The sequence below is a fragment of the Oreochromis niloticus genome, linkage group LG11, assembly GCF_001858045.2.
Source record: "Oreochromis niloticus isolate F11D_XX linkage group LG11, O_niloticus_UMD_NMBU, whole genome shotgun sequence".
NCBI classification, from domain to species: domain Eukaryota; kingdom Metazoa; phylum Chordata; class Actinopteri; order Cichliformes; family Cichlidae; genus Oreochromis; species Oreochromis niloticus.
Genome location: NC_031976.2, coordinates 38,969,290 through 38,989,017, shown reverse-complemented (window position 1 = coordinate 38,989,017; position 19,728 = coordinate 38,969,290). Strand labels below are relative to the sequence as shown.

Here is a 19,728-nt window from a genome sequence, read left to right as displayed (position 1 = left end):
TAGTGAATGATGAACAAAGACGTTTATATTTTAGTTCTGCTTTTTATAACATGGATTAGAGCAGAATATGTGCTGGTCAGGCAGGTTGGCTCATTACAGGCTCAAACACAGCACACTACAAAATAATAGCAGCTTATAGCCGGTGTGCAGTGAGATTATGTGACTGTAACTGTCTAACCCTGAAACAGGTCACATGCTCTGTATAGTGGTCGCACACACGCTGATACTGAATGATCCCACGCAGTGCAGTGATCCACTGCCTCTGAGAGAGGGCGCCATTGAGCCAATAAGCATCACAAATCCATTGTGGTTATTATGGAATCACATACAACATAAACACTGTTACACAAGCTCAGTTACAGTATTTTGATCAGATCAGAACCAAAACATCCAACATCATTCAACATGGTTGGAAAGTCTTCAAGCAGCTCTACAGGTTATAATTATGTCACTATTAACCCTCATCACACTGACTGAAGGCTGTGGCATAGTTTTGTCATACCTTACAGGTGTTTTTTTTCTATCATTTAAATTTTTAATGAATTTGTCAGATTGTTGCTAATGTTTCACATAATTTTCTAGTTCTGCTTTGATTGGTGCTTCTTTAAAAATACAAATATTTTTAGGTCTCAGAGGACTCCAGTCAAACAGCCAATTCCACCTTTACAGTTTTAATAAATGGAACTTATTAACTTTATTCAGACTTTATTTAGTTGTAACTGATCCTAAATTAAAGTAACACACAGTATCTACTATCTGTCAGTCTGTATAAAGAAGAAAGACTCAGATGCCATCACTGCCTTCATCGTCTGGATGGGGAACTTTCCAGACTAGAAGTTATCAGAATGTTGGAGACGTAGCTGCATCTACTGTACCTGAGAGAGCTGGAGTGCTCTGTTCATGCAACTCATATCAAGGAAGCATGTAACAGACACACCTGTGCACCACGCTTTGGAGAGGCAAAGCATCATAGATAGATAGATGTAGCCAAGAAGTCGGGGTCTCATTCACAGGGGTTGCAGCAGGAGGTTGACAGATAGATCAGTGCTGTGTCTGCAGTGATGTGGACACTGTGCTGATCTGCTGTGGTGAAGAGAGAGTGGGCCCCGAAGCCTTAGGCTACGTTCACACTGCAGGCGAAAGCGCATCAAATCCGATTTTTTTGACCCTATGCGACCCGTATCCGATCTTGGTATGACAGTGTGAACGGCACAAATCCGATATTTTCAAATCCGATCTGGGTCACTTTCGTATGTGGTACTGAATCCGATACATATCCGATGTTTTAGAAAGCGACTGCTGTTTGAACAGTCATGTCGCATTAAATCCGTCTTTTACGTCACTGACACAAGACAGACGCCAATTATCAGCGCCGGAGAAGCGCCCGATAGGACATCGCGAACGATTTCCTACCATCCGGTGAAACTGTTGGGAAGACAATGTTGGAGAAATGTGAACATTTTATTTGTACTGTATAATCTGCAGATTCTGACAGAAATCTGCAACTATCCTTTGAAGCACCGCTCCTCTAAAACAGCAAAAAGGATAATTATTAGGTTATTTGCATTATTATGTAAATAACAAAATAACTTAAAGCAAAAATTTGGAAACATAAAGTCCGAAGTCTTTATATTAAGGGCCATCAGTCAAACAATATTGTTTGCTCTGGGTCTAAACAGAGCGCGTTGTGTGTAACGGCTTCTTTTGCGCATGCGGGCCGCTTTGAGCGTTCACACTAGAGCGCGTTTGATGTCGCATTTTATGTGTAGTGTGAACAAGCAGACAAAAAAATCGGATTTGATCAAAAAATCGGAATTGAGCATTAAGACCTGCAGTGTGAACGTAGCCTTAGATTTGCCTTACCGAAGGTGAGGAGCTCTGAGGAGTGACTGAAAGAATGAGATTAATGATACAAATAGAAATTAGCTTCTTTTGGGGTGTGTCTGACCAGGAGGATGTGGACTGTGGACTGGCTGGTTTTGTTTATTAATTTATTTTATTTTGGATCAAAATGAATCTGACTGGTTTCATTGTATAATTACAACACAAATCATATTTACTTGAATAAATGATTCCAGAGTCAAAGGATGGTAAATAAGCTCTTAAGCTATAATGTGGATGTAGTTTGGATAAAAGTTTGATTAAGGAAAAAAATAAATTTTTATTTAAATATATATTTTTTAAATATGCAAATTAATTGTAACTTTGCAAAAATAATCAGTGTTTTCTTTAGAGGACATCCCGCTTTAAAAAGAAATACATTTTACTGTTATGTTTGCTTCACAGTAAATTGTTCTTGGAGTTCTCAGACTCCAGTCAGTAGTTCATGTATGTTAAACATGTGGGTATGATGAGAGTTAACCAGGTTTAAGTGTCACTTTGATGTGAAATCTTTTATGTTCTAAATCCTCATAAAGCCTGATGATAAAACAGTTTCTAATCTGACTTTTTCTCTTTCTTTTATTCATTTACTCTTTATTCTTTTATTCTATTTATTCATTAAAGTTTATTTAACCGGGGAAAAATAATATCTTTAGATTCAAAATGTATTTTTCAGTAGGATCATAAGCTGCATAAACCTTCTCTTTCTTTTCTCCTCAGACAAACAGTTTCCTCCACTGAGCCAGAGAGTGAGTAACGTCACATCAGTCGACTTCACACAGTTCAGCTTTGATTCAGTGATGAAGACTGAAAATCATCTTCATCATAAACAGAAATCATACACATGAAATTCAAGCTGCAGCTATGTCATGTACACATGAGTTTTATACATGATTGGTATAGAAATATTAAACCTTATTTACATTTTAAAGCAGATTAAATTCAAGTCTTTCTGTTTATCAATAAAGATGTGAGCAGTTAAAGCTCCCCTCTGTTTGTAAAATCAGGAGACTCACTGCAGTTTTTGTAGCTCAGTCTTTGACAGAGTTACAGTCAGGCAGTAAAACAGAGTCACAAACCTGTTCATGAAAATTAAATCCTTCAAAAAGAGGAAAAAATGAGCCAAGAAATAAAAAAACGAATCCAAGCAGGTCCCCACCGAGCATCAGATGTTCATGGAGGTTATTTTCTGCTCTAAATCTGGTCGAAGGTCATGACCTTAAAAAAGACGCAGCTTCATGTCTGAAGGTCAAAGGTCATCTTTTCAGGTTTTTACAAAGACTTGAATTAAACCTGATTTAAACCATGAATTTATTTTTACCACTAAAATGTTTCTGTTGATTAAAGATCTAAGAGACATTTGAATTGTGCATCGCTGTCATGTGACCTCTGTTTTTACCAGGTAGAAACGATGGAGTCTCTTATTGAGCTGCTTTTGGAAACACTGGCTGATCTGAGTGACAGCGAGTTTTGGGACTTCATTGAGATCCTGAGAAGAAAAGGTCTCTTTCTTATCCCAAGGAATCTGTCTGAGATGACACACCTGCAGGACGTGGTGTTTTTCAGTGTGACGACTTTTGGCCGACAGTCAGTGAAGAAGATCGTGAAGGTTTTAAAGAAGATGAAGAGGACTGATCTGGCTCAGAGGCTGACAGACAGCAGCTCAGAAGCTCAAAGTAAGATAAAAAAGACAAAACATGTTAAAATGATAAAAGTGGTTCTTAAAGTGTTTCTGCTTCAGTTCATATTAGAAACATTCAGATTTACAGAGAAAAGAGAGCATTGTTGACGAGGGGCAGAAAATGATGTTCAGCAGGTTTAAATGTCATTTTTTTTTGTTGATCTCTGTGTATTTTTTTTAAAGCTCGATTAGCTTTTATTAAACACTTATTTTTATCTGTTATTTTCTCTTTTTTCAGACAAACATCTGGATGAACATCTGTCTGCACTGATCCATAAAGTGAGTAACGTCTCATCTGTCTGACTCTGCAGAGCTTTGATTCAATAAGATGCAGTTTGAAAATCATAATTTCATCATTTACATTAAACAGTTATCACAGAAATGTGTTTGTGATTTAAAATCAAACAATTATTAAAAAGTGTGTTTACATAAATACATCTTAATAAATAAGATAATAAAAGAAAACAAAGTGTTTCAGAGAAAACATTGAAAATGTTCAAAGTTTAAATCAGCTACAAAAACATAAATCTGTAATTTTCTCAGTGAGGAAACATTTTTTCTTTATGAATGTTTGCTTTGAATTTTCCAGGTTGCAACAATGGCAGCTGTTACAGATCTGCTTCTAGAAACACTGGAGGATTTGAGTGAACAGGATCTCATGGAGTTCAAGTTGTTCCTGCAGTTCACTCGTTTTCAGAAGAGTCTTCCACAAATCAAACTGAGTGATGACAGAAGAGAAATGGTGAATGTGATGGTTGATAAATGTGGTCATCAGTCTGTGGAGGTGATCAGGGAGGTTTTAACAAACATGCAGAGAACTGATCTGGTGCAGAGGCTACCAGAGAGCAGCTCAGGACTCAAAGGTAAGAGAAAATAATCTGTCAGAGTTTCTGTAATAATGTCAATAAATATGGTGGGATAATTTTTAACTGTGTGTAAAAGTATTAAAAAGATAATATTACAGCTCAAACTGAACCCCCCCCCAAAAAAAATCAAAAGAATTAAATCAGAGAAACAACAAGAACTGCATAATATAAACTTTATTATCATAAAATGAAAGAATTTGTTTTCTTTGAATGTTTTTGGACAGACGTTGATAAATTAACACATTCAGGTTGTACAAACACAATAAAATTAAACAGATTTGTTTTCATATTTCACTGTGTTAAAGTAAAAATATTCAGGTTATTGAATCAGTGACTTTCTTTAGTAAATGTTGTTTTAAAGCTCTTTGAACTTCTTTCCTTTGAAAATATTTTTCTTTGTTTTGTTTCATTGAATTTTTGCATTTTGAGCTGATTAATATCAGTCTCGTATTGTAAATCGATCTTTATGTTAGCTTTGATTTAAACTCCACTATGGAGACAGACGACCTGTATGAGGTAAATGATTCAAAGTCTTTTCATTGATTTCTCTGTGATTGTGTAACTATGGCCTCCTCCTGCCTTCAGTCAGCACAGCTGAAAGTGAAATATTAAAGCTTTTTATTGTCAGGACTCAGTGTTATACTCAGGATGAGCACACATAAAGGACACACACAGTGTCTGTATGATGTAGTTACAGTTTGTATTCAATGTGTTGCAGCTGCAGGATCATCAGCTGAAGGATTTGATGTGGAGGAAACAGAGAAAGGTCAGTGTCCAGAAAACACATCAATCAATAAATACACTCATTGATATGAAGAAGATGAAGAAGAAGAATTACTGAATGAAACAGAACTGGATCATTTCCTCACACTTTGATAGTTTTCCATCAAATATGACTTCATGTTAACAAGTTTAATGTTGTTATTAATCCAACTTACAAGGATCATCAGAATGAAATCAAAGTATCAGTTATTTCAAAGTGTCTGATTATTAACACTGATGTTAAATCAGTCATGAATGAACCTTTTAATATTTCTTTTCTGTCAGAGAAACACTCTGAGGATGAACGTTGGCCTGCACTGATCCACAAAGTGAGTAATGTTCAGAGATGGGCAGTAATGCGTTACAAGTAACGCGTTACTGTATTCCGATTACTTTTTTCAAGTAATGAGTAAAGTAAGGGATTACTATTGCAAAAAAGGTAATTAGATTACTGTTACTTTCCCGTAAGCACGCTGCGTTACTGCATTACTGCGTTACTAAAACCGTGATTCTTTTGTGCGTGTCTCATGTCAATGACGTAAGCGAGTGCGACGTTCGTGGCAGCAGCTGTCTGCAGATCAACAATGGATAATATATCGAGTGCGGGAGAGAGTATGAGCGTGCAGCGTTTAAAGCGTGGAAGTACTGACCTTACTTTGAGCTTGATTCCATAAAAAGTGACAAAAACATTAGTGTCCGTTGTGCGTGGGAAGAAAACTTATTTTTACAGCGAAAAAAACCCCTAAACTTCCAAGCAAGCACCGAGTGCGCTACGACTGTAACGGGAAATTCACAGACAAACTAGCGGATTCTTCCACTGACCGCTGCGGCACACCTGCACCAGGGTAAACCTCCGCCTACCCCAGTCCTGCTTTACAGGTGAAAATAGAGCAACAGGACCGCTAGTCATTGATTTTATTTATTTTCTGCTGTGTTTTACTTTCATCTATTTGAAAGAGTGAGTGTAAACACAAAAACATATTTTATTTTATGTGCTGGAATGTGCAGGAAATGGGTTTAAATGTTAAACAAATTTCTTCCAGTCAGAGAATGTTACATATAATTTAATTTTTGCTTGATGCATAAAGTTAAAAGATTAAAACTAATAAAACAAGTTTTAAAAAGAGACTTTTCCATTTGATTACATTTTGTATGATGGATTATGCAGAAAAAGTAGAATTGGGCTGAAAGATCTATCGCTTTATCACCTATTCAGGTTGTAAATCGTGTTTTTAAAAAGTAACTAAGTAACAAATTACTTTTGAAAATAAGTAATCAGTAAAGTAACGGGATTACTTTTTTGGGGAAGTAATCGGTAATTAGTTACTGATTACTTTTTTCAAGTAACTTGACCAACACTGGTAATGTCACATCAGTCTGACTTCAGATGATCCAGCTTTCATTTCATAAATACAGGGTAGAAATCTTCAATAGAAAAAAGAATAAAAAATGATTTGATTTTCATTGGAAAAGTTTGATAAGTTGAGCGTGTGCAGTGAGGTCGGTCTGCAGCAGATCAGAAAAGTCCTGAACTTGTTAACAGAACCAGAATAATTGTTAATCAGCTGTTTGTGATCATTGTGACAAATAGTGAGTTTTTTACTGTGTGTCATCAAACCGGAAGTCAGCATATTGGAGATACTTGAGGTAAACAAAGCGCGCACACTCATATAGATTCCAAACGTCGAACGAAAGGAAATGGTGAATTATTGCCATGTTTTTGACTGTACCAATCGGTCAGAACGTGAAAAACATTTGCAGTTTTATAGACTGCTGAAAGTTATCAGAGGAAAGGAGGTGGTTGTGGTTAGCGAAGCTAAACCAGGATCTACAAGGCAAAAATCTGGACAACATCTGGATTTGTTCTGCTCATTTCTTTTCTATAAATGGTAAATGGCCTAAATTTGTATAGCGCTTTACTTAGTCCCTAAGGACCCCAAAGCGCTTTACACTACATTCAGTCATTCACCCATTCACACACACATTCACACACTGACTGTGTGTTAAGTTAAGCATACTTAATAAAATATACTCGAAGTATACTACTTTTTGGTAAGGGATGATATCATACAGTTAAGGTTTGGTTGATTAAAGATGTTATTGCATTACTTTGGCATTCACAACACATCTGTCGCTGATGACTTGATACTGCATCTCCCTCACCCATCCACACACCATGTGGTTATAGGCCTCCAAACTTTTATAAGATTTAAGGTCTTCTGCTGTGTATGGGCTTGGCGAGAAAACCAGGTAGTTGACGATATCAGGATACGCAATAGACGGAAGACTCTCCGGGTCATCATTGATCCAAGATTAAGGAGCCAACTCATTTGGATCTACACCACCAATAAGCCTTAACTTTTCCAAATATTGTGCCCTTTCCTGCGGACCAAGTCTTTCCCTGTATGCCTTTGCATCTATAACGCATTTTGATGAGCTTTTCTGTGGTTTCGGACATTGATCCATTGCAGTATTTACCCCCGAGTGCTTCCAATATAGCCGTGCATGTAGGTTACCGCTCAGAATGTGACGAAGGTGAAAACCCTCTATATGACCAATGACATCATCACCTTATGTGATGGATGATGTCATCTAAACACATCTACATTTCTAAAGTGTTGATGAGAAAACAAACAAACCTGAAAGTGAGAAATGTCACATTTATCTCATGAACATTTTCTTTGAATTTTCCAGGTAGAAACGATGGAGTCTGTTATTGAGCTGCTGCTGGAAACTCTGGCTGCTCTGAATGAGCTGGAGTTCAGCAAGTTCATCTGGACCCTGAAACAAATTCATCGCAAATATGACTCAGACTTCTCATGGATGCCGTACATGAGCAAAGACCTGCAGGACACAGTGTTTCTGATGGTGCAGACTTACGGCCAACAGTCAGTGGAGAAGACCATGGAGGCCTTAAAGGAGATGAAGAGGACTGATCTGGCTCAGAGGCTGTCAGACTGCAGCTCACTGCCTCGAAGTAAGACAACAAAATCAAAACTCATTAAAGTCATAAAACTGTTTTTATGACATGTCTCATGAACTTCTAAGTAAAGTTTTCTTTGACTTTATAAATAATATTATATGTAATAATGACAAAAGAAAACATCTTTAAAACATGTTTTATGACTGTTTTGGAAAATTAGATTTAAATACAGTGGTTCCTCGCTATATCGCAGTTCACAAGTTGCATGCTTTTTTTTTTTTTTTTTTTTTTTTTTTTTTTTTTTACAGCGCATTGTGTTCTGCATCCTGATTGGCTGTAGACCATTATCAATCAATCTCCTCCGTGTCCGTGTCTTTTGTACAGTACAGAATGCGTTCAACTTGTCAAATTTAAATAAATCCTCGATCGCTATCAGTGTGACTCTGCTGTATGTATCTCCCCAACAAACACAACAATGTTGACGAAACGTTTTGCTCCGTCAAAGGTACCTGCAACCAAAAGGCAGAGGAAGATGTTAACCATCGCACAGAAAGTTTGACATCTGGACATGCTAAAGGACGGTAGAAGTTACTGTATTTTTTGGATTACGTTATATACGTTATAAGGCGTATTAAGTGAAACAAAACAGTCAGATAAGTCAAACTTTACTCAACTCATTTTTCTTGTTGAATTCTCTAGTAGCTGCTCTATTCCCATGTTCTGGATCTGAAAACAGGGTTTGATCTTTGGTTTCATCCTATAATACTGGACTTATTTTTCTACGAAGGCTTGAATTTTGAGAGTGTTTAAACAAGAGAGGAAAGTGTGAAAATGTTCATGCCTGTCTGAGAAAAGTGTATAAAGTGTGTAGTGAGGGGTTTTACAGCCTTAAAACATCTAAAATAATTGGAAAAAAATTAAGTTGACTACTTTGCGGATTTCACCTGTCGCGGGTTATTTTTAGAACATAACACCCGCAATAAACGAGGGACCACTGTAAATACATAAAAATGAGACCATATTAAATAAAAATACTTTGTGAGGAGTAAAAATGACTCCTTCATACTGTTTATTATTGCTGAGGAGGTTTCAGTGTCATTCTGCATATTGTCCATTTTTCCAAAGTCATATTTCCTGAATAATTGTCAGTTAGTTGTTAAATGTGTTTGTCATGAGTGACTTTGAGCACTTTTCTCCTCAGAGAAACACTCTGTGGATGAACAACGCTCTGCACTGATCCACAAAGTGAGTCATGTCACATCTCTGATTCAGTACAAGACAGCAGGCTGAAAGTCAGAGTACTAAAGTATCATCAGTTCTCATGTTGAGTCATTTTTCTCATGATTTCTGCTGGATGTTTGTGACAAACTGAAGCTTCATTCAGTTTGACTTCTTCAGCAGTAATTTTCTCCAACACTAATGTCAGGATGTCTTTACCACTGAGGATGAGCTGAGGAAGTGTCAGCATGTACATTTGTCCTTCAACAGGACAGAGAAATCTGAAAACATCAAACACTTTAAAGATGAAACTTTATTCTACTTACAAATATTTAATAAAGAATCAAAGATAATCTGAAATCATGGAAATATTCTTTATCTATATATTTCAATTTTATCTGCACAATATGAGAGAAAAACCGCAGCCTGTATATAAAAACGATTCTAAACCATAAAAGAAGATCATATTTTTATAGTTTCTTCACATATTCTGATAAACTGTAATAAATATAACAGCTTATGTTTGAGTAAATACATAAATAAATATGTGACCCTTAATTGTGTTTATTGTTCCAGGTGGCAACAATGGCAGCTGTTAAACATCTGCTTTTAGAAACTTTGAATGATTTGAGTGATGAGGAGATCAAGAAATTTAAGAGGCTCTTACAGATGATTATTCCTTGGAGGGATCTGTCATATATCTCACCGAGGTTGAGTCCATCATCAACCAGATTAGTTATAGTCAATCTGATGATGGATAAACTTGGTCAGCAGTCTGTGGAGGTGACCAGAGAAGCTTTCATGCGCATGAACAGAACTGATCTGGTGCAGAAGTTATCAGAGAGCAGCTCAGCATCCAGAGGTAAGACCAACATGCATGAGTGTAAACTCTGTGTCATCAACAATATAAAATAAAAACAAAATTGTTTGTCTTTTATTTTTATTTTTTGTATTTTCCTTCTGATATCTGTACCTGAGCTGAGGTAACGCAAAAATGTCCCCGTCGTGGGATCAATAAAGTTATCCATCGATTCAGAATTGCATACACCTGATCTGTCTTAGTCCATTTGTACCTTGCTCAGCTTTTTTACTTTTATGCTTGTGTTTTGTTTTTTTTCACCTTATTTCTAAATTTTATTTTGCCGTGTTTATTATATTTTATCGTGTTATTGTAAGGTGACCTTGAGGGTCTTAAATGCGCCTATAAATAAAATGTATTATTATTATTTTTATTATCTTATCTCTAAAATCAGATCAGTACTCTGACTTAAATAATCTGACTTATTGATATCATCAGATGATCATTGAATTTATTGGTGGCTATAAATTAGCTGTAGGTGTGGATGTTTGTCCATTATCCACGATGGACAGATGTACTCGGTCTCTCTGTGACTACTGCAACATTAAGACGGATCATTTTACTGCATGTTTTCTTATTCTTTTCCTTTTAAATCATCTGTGCCGTCTGAAGGCTTTCAGATTCTACTTGGATGTGTGACGATGTTTGAATCCTCAGAGTTGATGGTAAATGTCTTTCCTCCTCAGAGAAACACTCTGTGGATGAACATGGAGCTGCACTGTTGAAGAGAGTGAGTGTGACTTTAACTCAGCTTTCATTCAGTAGATTCAGGCTGTAAATCATCCTCATCTTGAACATTATACATGATGAAACAGACAAAGCATCTTTGAAACTGGATGCTTCTCACAGTGTTAATGTGGAGCTCTGCAGCAATAATGTTTCCACTGATGACAGAGTGAAGGATCTACTACTGAAGATAAAACCAGGAAATGTCATCTTTAGATTTTTCTTTGTCTTTAAAATTCTTCAACATCAAAAGTCATTAAATATTTATTACTGCAGTTCTTGCACTCACTAAAATCATAACACAAACATTCAGTTAGAGAAATGAGAACATTTAGATTTTATTCCTGATGGAGAGGGAGTCGTGTTTTCTTATGATACCAAAGTTTTGCAGACACATAGAAACAGTTCATGAAGACAGCGAGGTAAACATCATCAGTACCACCGATGTTACCAGCTGTTCCTCCAGTGACTACTAGGGCTGGGTATCGTGTCTTATTTCTATAATCGATTCAATTCGATTCGATTTGAATCGGGGAAATTTTGATTCACACAGTCAGACATATTGTACTTCTGATCACCTATCAGTACATATCAAAACCATAAATGCCAGTTTCCCACTTATCAGCTAATTTGTGCTTACCTGTCAGTTTTACATTCCTGACTAAAACTCTATCCAGGCTTAAGGAGAGAAACTGTCACCTTACGGTCAAATCTGGCTTTGTTCTTCCCTGCATTTTTAAGTGCATTCTGAGTAGCCAATCTAAAGCTCTCTTCTAGACGTGTTTTAAGACCTTCAGTGTACTGGGAATGTGATTTTGGCCTATCAGCTTTTGAAGGCAACACAAAAGCTAAATCAACCAGCAATCTTGGTTTCTGTCCAAACATCAATTCGTCTGGCGTAAACCTTGTCATCTTATTGTGTATGCAGTTATATGCATGTAATAAGGGTTTTACAAAGTTTGCCACTGAGACTTTTGCTTTTTCTAAAGCGTTCCTAGCGTGCTCAGCAAATTTTTATTGAATATTTTGACAGGGTCAACCCTTCAATGATATGGGGTCGCCTAATGTTTTTAATGCCTGAGACCTCACAAAGCTCTTTTATCAGTTTAGATTCAAAATCTGGCCCTTGGTGACTGTGCAAACACTCAGGTATGCCTTAATGAACAATAAAATGATCCCACAAGCATTTAGAGACAGTCTTAGCTTTCTGATTAGGTGTGTGCATTGTGCAAATTGTGTGCAACGGCAAACTTAGTGAAATGGCAGGTTATTACCAAAATGTCTTTAATGTTACTGCTATCTGACTCAAGACTCAAGAAGTCTATGCACACAAGTTCTAATCATCAGGAGGTGTTAATGTTCACCAGGTCAGCCGCCTTCTCAGGGAGACTCTTTCTGCGGATACAGCGGTCACACATCTCCACTTTGCTCTTTACCTCAGCTGCTATAGAATCTGGTCCTAATTAGATCTAGAGTTTGGTTAACAGTTAACATGCCCCATATCATTGTGCAAGCTATGAAGCACCAAGGGTCTGAGTTCTTTGGGCAGAGCTAACTGATAGGTCAACTGGTGTCCAATCTGCGTCCTCCTGTATAACACTTCATCGTGGGGTTCTAATCGTCTCAGCTTTTGTAACAGAAGAAGAAGCTCTGGAAGCTCTTTGTGGGTTGCTGGAGGAGGCGATTCTTCTAGTTCAGTCTGTGTGATAACTTCTCTGATACCTGGATCAGCTCTTTGTTGGGTTTTGAAATCAGTAGGGTTTTGCTATTTTTATCTCCATTGGGTGACGCTGTCACTTGGTGTTCGCTCTCTTTGCGGTAGAGTATCAATTCCTGTTCCTGTTCCAACACACAGTGGTGTGTTTGAGTTGCTTATCTGCATAGCAATTTAATTAAAAACTTTTAGATAACTTCTTTTTTCATAGTATAATTTTCACGTGCTTCATCCGAAGCACACTCTCTGTGTACTCGCTCCCTAATTTATAGCCAAAGTATTCACTCACTGTGTCTCTACTGTTTCACTAGCTTAGCTTTGCTTGTAGCCAACTCACTAGCAGCATGGCCTCTTCACCTGTCCCTCCTACATTTTCCCCAATGTCAATCAGACCAGGAGTGACATGTTTAGCCGCATGTTCTCCTTAAATTGCTGGCTGTCTGAGTGGTGTCCCAGAAACGATGTGGGCTTCATAGATAATTGGCAAACCTTCTGGAGGAAACCTGGTCTTGTTAGGAGAGACGGCATCCATCCCACTTTGGATGGAGCAGCTCTCATTTCTAGAAATATGGACAAATTTATTAAACCCCCGAAAATATGACTATTCAGAGTTGGGACCAGGAAGCAGAGTTGCAGTCTTACACGCCTCTCTGCAGCTTCTCTCCTCCTGCTACCCCCCCAAAAACCCATCTCCATTGAGACTGTGTCAGCTCCCAAAAAGACAAAAAACAAACTAAAAACCAGCAATAAACAACTTAAACATAAAAAATCACAAAGAAAGAACAATACAGTATCCACATCTGAACCAAAGAGTAAAACAGTGAAATGTGGATTATTAAATATTAGGTCTCTCTCCTCCAAGTCTCTGTTAGTACATGACTTAATAATTGATCAACAAATCGATTTACTCTGCCTTACAGAAACCTGGTTGCAGCAGGATGAGTATGTTAGTTTAAATGAATCAACACCCCCGAGTCATTCTAACTACCAGAAACCTCGAAGCACAGGCCGAGGGGGCGGTGTGGCAGCAATTTTTCACACCAGCCTATTAATCAACCAAAGACAGACTTTTAATTCATTTGAAAGCCTGATGCTTAACCTCGTCCACCCCAGCTGTAAAACTCAGAAACCAGTCTTACTTGTTATCATCTATCGTCCACCTGGGCCTTACACAGAGTTTCTCTCTGATTTCTCAGACTTTTTATCTGATTTAGTGCTCAGCTCAGATAAAATAATTATTGTGGGTGATTTTAACATCCATGTAGATGCTAAAAATGACAGCCTCAACATGGCATTTAATCTGTTATTAGACTCAATTGGCTTCTCTCAAAATGTAAAAGAACCCACCCACCACTTTAATCACACTCTAGATCTTGTTTTAACATATGGCATAGAAACTGAACATTTAACAGTGTTTCCTGAAAACCCTCTGCTGTCTGATCATTTCCTGATAACATTTACATTTACAATAATTGATTACACAGCAGTGGAGAGTCGACTTTATCACAGTAGATGTCTTTCTGAAAGTGCTGTAACTAAGTTTAAGAATATAATCCAAAAAAAATACCAATAACCATCCCACAGATGTAATATTATCTACAGCTACTCTTAGTACCATCAATGTTAAGTTAGACTCTTTTTCTCCAATTGATCTTTCTGAGTTAACTTCAATAATTAATTCCTCCAAACCATCAACGTGTCTTTTAGACCCCATTCCTACAAAACTGCTCAAAGAAGTCCTGCCATTAATTAATGCTTCAATCTTAAATATGATCAACCTATCTCTAATAATCGGCTATGTACCACAGGCCTTCAAGCTGGCTGTAGTTAAACCTTTACTTAAAAAGCATCTCTAGACCCAGCTGTCTTAGCTAATTATAGGCCAATCTCCAACCTTCCTTTCATATCAAACATCCTTGAAAGAGTAGTTGTCAAACAGCTAACAGATCATCTGCAGAGGAATGGCTTATTTGAAGAGTTTCAGTCAGGTTTCAGAGCTCATCACAGCACAGAAACAGCTTTAGTGAAGGTTACAAATGATCTTCTTATGGCCTCTGACAGTGGACTCATCTCTGTGCTTGCTCATAGGGGGTCATATGATTGTTGGGTTTTTCTCTGTATCTATCATTGTACGTTCTACTGTACAATACAAAGCGCCTTGAGGCGACTGCTGTTGTGATTTGGCGCTATATAAATAAAATTGAATTGAAGTAGGGCACAAGGATGGAACAGTGGGTAATCCTAGCTCATTCTCGGAAATAATACTTTCTGGAATGGCATCGACAGAGATGACCAAAGACTCAACAAGAGTGATCCCATAGTTGTTTGCACTGCAGTCATTTGGGATTTTACTGAGCTGGCTTTCGCAAATGGCTTGGACGACATCTTGGTTAACCACTTCAGTGGTCTCTGAATTATTCAGGTGAGAGTCTATGAAGCAACTAAGCAACTTTTCAGTGACAGACCATTTTAAAGCAAGAAACTCAAGTTTATGGGCTGGATATTTGGACTCACTTTGTGACAACCCTTGACTTGCAAAAGCAGTAGCTTTAAGCTGACCGTCCTGCTCTTGGTATAATGCTGCGCCAAGACCAGTGGCACTGGCATCTGTATGCAGTATGTAGGGCTGCTTTGTGTCAGCAAATCCGAGAACAGGTACTGAGGTAACCTTGTTTATGACTGTTTCGAAAGCTTTGTGGCAGTCAGGTGTCCATCGACGCTCAAATGGCTATGTGGGGTCTAAGTATGTATCAAATTTGTACTTGACCTTTGACCCTTTGCGAACTGGCAGATAACCACGGTTTCAGGTGACAACTTAAGTCCATACTCCTTAAGTCTAGTCAACACTGGCTTTAGCTGATCTTCGTGCTCCTCTAGTATTCTAGAAAAAATGAACAAGTCATCTAAGAACACTAATACCTCTCGAAATCACATGTTACCCACACACTTTTCCATTAGGCTCTGGAAAGTGCTTGGTGCCTTTGTTATGCCCTGGGGGATCCTGTTAAACTCCCAGAACCCTAATGGGATTACAAAGGCTGTTTGGGGTTTGTCTTCCTCTTCGACCTCAATAATGGTAATAACCAGATTTCAAATCAAGAACAGTGAACCACCTCGATCCAGTTAGTGCTGAAAAAGTCTCTTCCAGATTGGGGAGTGCATAAGCATCCTTTATAGTTTGGAGGATGAGCTTTCGATAATCTATGCACAGCCGAACCTCACTGTTTCTGTTCCATACCACTACAATTGGAGAAGAGAAAGGAGAGTGAGACTCTCTAAACCTGCAGCGAGAAGCTGGAGGGTGTATGGGCCTAGTCCGGTGTTTGAATGGACTCTTATCGTGAAATTTGGTCTGATGCATCACTTTGTCAGTACATCCCAAATCTAGGTCATGATGTGTAAAAACCTCTGGGATTCCATTTAACTGCCCAGTGATACAGTCTTTCCATGCTGGACATATGGGAGAATCCCCAAAGTTAAAGGTTATCCGTTTAGCTGCAGACTCTTCAGGCTGACTCGCAGTGTGCACATTGTGCTGGGCACAATGAAATACTCCAAGAGCCGCAGTGACACAGATGGGTGGAATTGTGACATCTTGATCCGACTTATTTGGATCAATCAGTTACAATTAGCTGCTGAAGCTCTGACTCACATTTCATCATGGCGGGCACAGCTATAGGCGGGTGGCGTTGTGGAAATTGTTTGGTGATTCTAATTAACTCTATGTAATTCTATGTATAGATCCTGCTTGGAACTAGGTAATAGGAACAAAGGCAAATGAACAAACAAAGGATAGATATCTAAAAGAGGAGAAAATGGCAAAAATGAAGAAAATCGAAAAAGATTTGGAGGAGATCAAGCTTTTTACTTAATTCACTGTTGACGGATGTCGAGAAGGTAATTAAGCAACAAGGATTACTTACGTCTCTGATGGACCAAATTAAAGAATTAAAGTATACTTGAATGAACATCTTGCAAAAAAGAATGTAGACATCGCCAGACAAGCTATTACGAAAGGGAAAAAAAAATCCAAGCAACTTGGACAAGAAACTGTAAAGTGATGATAAAGCTTAATTGAACACTAGAAGAAGCTAAGGTTATCACGATTAAGGATCTCGAGGATTTGGATATATATAAGAGATAATACTACTGGAGTTGACTGTATGGAAGAGGACCAGAGTGAAGTTGTAATTTGGACATGGGATCATGAAAAGATCACCGGATTGTCTCTATATGTTGGTAGATAAATGTGCGACTGCTAATGGGTTTTTTTGTGTGAGAATAATAGTTGTTTAACCCTTTAAAACCCTTTTTAAATCCCTGCAGAACCGGAACCACGTAAGCTAGCGCAATAATTTGTTTTGCATATGAAACCGGAGGAGTCGTACTTACATCTTATGCCATCAGCTTGTCCTAGGTCACGGTTTCCTTCCACATATAGCTTTGCAAAAATTGCATAAAAAGCACTTGCAGCAACAAAAACATAATATTCCAGAAATACGCTTTCCCGATCCGATCAGCTGTTCATAACACTTCCTACATTGAAATAGAGTCAGCGCGAACTATCGCATGTCCGCCATTACCTGCCCGAAACCGGAAGTGACGTCATTTTCGTGGAAAATGTAGCCTTATAAGCCTTATATACTGGTGTTTTTAAAAGTCATGTTTGACTTCATGCTTTTCTGAATAGTTTCTGGGATGCTTAGAACTCAAATTGCACTGCTTTAAATTGTTTATTTTGATGCACATGCTGTTTTCTTTGCAAATTTGCATTATAGGATTTAGTTTCGTTTTTTTCTGCAGTGTATATAAAAATTGGTGTATCTCAAAAATAACACTGTGAAGACACTCAAAATAAATTTCCTGTGGTTGTAAACTGTTTTTTGCAACTTTTTTGTATTTAAAGTTTTGAGGGATAAACCTCTTAAGTTTCTCTAAGTAGAAATATATGTTAAAAAAAAACAAAAACGATTTTAAATTTTTTTGTAGTTTATTTCACTTTTTTGCAATTTATGTAGTTACTATGGACTTAATGCATACATATTATTAAAATTTGGGCTATAACAGTTGTATTGATGTATAGCAACTTTTAATGCTCCCAAAAATGGCACTACAGCATGTAGAAATATAAAGTAAGCTCTGGCGGACTTATATGGTAGGTCTTAAAAGGTTAAAGAATACTCATTTATAATGAGCGATGACTTAGATTATAAATTATATGACTTTGAAGCCAATATTGATCCAGAAGGGAATGTGCTTAACACAATTAATGAGACATGTGAATATTATATGGAGGAGCAGTTTAGAGATAACGTAGTAATATATTTTCTTTAATTCATTTTAATTGTAGAAGTCTCTATAAAAATTTTGCTCCGATTAATGATTTTTTGTATAGTTTGAGAGGCAAGTTTAAAGTAATTGTTTTATCATGAAACATGGCTAGATGAGAAAAGGGGCTGTGATTTTTATATGGATGGGTATGATTTATATTACATAAATAGATCTAATAAGAAGGCAGGAGGGTGGCACTTTTTGTTAAGTGTGATCTGAAGTGTAAACAACTTAAAGATATGTCTGTGGTTATTGATGACTTAATGGAGTCTGTTACAGTAGAACTAGAAATGGAAAGAAGAAGTAATATAATTGTTACGTGTATATATAGAAAGCCTGGAACACTGACTGAAAAATGTACAGATGTTGTGGAAGATTTATTAAATAGGGTTAAGGGAAATAAGACTTTCTGATTGTGTGGGGATTATAATATTGATCTTCTAAAAGAGACTAATCACATGGCATCAGACTTTTTAGAATTACTACTTGGAAATGGATTATACCCTCTGATTTCAAAGCCGAGTAGAATAACGGACACATCAGCAACATTAATTGATCATATTTTTATTAATAGTTTAGGGAATAATATTAAAAGTGGCCTCATCATAAACGATATAAGTGATCATTTATCTTTTTTTTTTTTCTTAAATTTACTTTAGATTACAATATGAGAAATCATAAGGAGGAGGAGGAAGAACATTTGGATATATGTATAAGGATAAGAAATGAGGATGCAATAAATGCAATAAAAAAAATCCCATTTCACTGCAGGGCAACCTGCATGTGACGAATAAAGCTTTGATTGATTGATTGATTGATTGATTGATTGATCCGGGACTGCACAACAAAATGTTCAATTTGATCCTGATTTTGTCTTTACAAAATAAAAGGAGCATGACTGAATGATGTTTAAAATACAAAGTGAAGGGAATTAAATTGCCTCCCGCCAACACACACACATGCACGCACCCCCCCCCCCCAAATTGAAGTTCCCGGAGGAACCCACCCGAGGGATTAAGAAAGTTTTATGTAGTCTTGTCATGGTCCTGAGTCTACCGACTCAGTGTTTTTGTGTTTCCTTATGCTTTTGTTTATTCTGAGTATGTATTCTGTTATGATTTGCCATTTGTTAGGTTTCCTGCCCTGGCCCCACTTCTGTGTTCTGTCTGTCTATGGTGTCACACTGTCTGTTTGTGAATGTGTCTGTTTAGTTCAGTGTCTTGTCTGGTTCTCTGTGTCTGAGTTTCCTGTTTTATTCTGAAGGTCCCCGTCTCATGTGAGTGTGTTCAGTTTACGTTTCCCCTGTCCCGTCAGCTCTGATTTCTCCCAGGTGAGTTGCCCTCCTGTCTCTCATCCCCTGATTACTGCTGTGTATATTTAAGCCCTGTGTGTTCTCCTGCCTGTTGCCGGTTCATTTGCGTTCCATGGTGTTCTGTTCCTCTGTCTGCGTCTCTCTGCCCCGCATCCCGTTTCTTATGATCTCAGGTTTGTCATTTAGTTTTCCCAGTCTAGGTTTTTTTCAGTCATTTGTCATACCTCACTGCCTGTTCTGTCACTCCACTACTTGTAAATAAACGTCACTAGTATCATCAGTCTACTGCCTGCATTTTGGGTCCTTTCTCCCTCCAACACCACACGGCTCGCCCCGGCAGCCCTGACAGTACGAACCGGCCAAACATGGACCCAGCGGCATTCACACTTTCCGAGGAGCTTCGGGAGAAATTAATTGATTCTGTTTCAAGGTGGACTAATCTGTGGCTAGAGCAT

General features: G+C 37.7%; 1 protein-coding gene across 1 annotated transcript in view; it reads left to right on the top strand.

The window, feature by feature from the left end:
* LOC100692820 (uncharacterized) overlaps nt 1–19,728 on the top strand; it is a 60,745-nt gene that overhangs the window by 3,818 nt on the left and 37,199 nt on the right. Inside the window, exons 3-12 of the mRNA XM_025911149.1 lie at nt 2,602–2,630; nt 3,284–3,557; nt 3,801–3,841; nt 4,152–4,425; nt 5,147–5,194; nt 5,476–5,519; nt 7,885–8,167; nt 9,315–9,358; nt 9,908–10,193; nt 10,877–10,920. Of these exons, the coding sequence (XP_025766934.1) occupies nt 2,602–2,630; nt 3,284–3,557; nt 3,801–3,841; nt 4,152–4,425; nt 5,147–5,194; nt 5,476–5,519; nt 7,885–8,167; nt 9,315–9,358; nt 9,908–10,193; nt 10,877–10,920 (1,367 nt within the window). The remainder of the gene's footprint in view (nt 1–2,601; nt 2,631–3,283; nt 3,558–3,800; nt 3,842–4,151; nt 4,426–5,146; nt 5,195–5,475; nt 5,520–7,884; nt 8,168–9,314; nt 9,359–9,907; nt 10,194–10,876; nt 10,921–19,728) is intronic.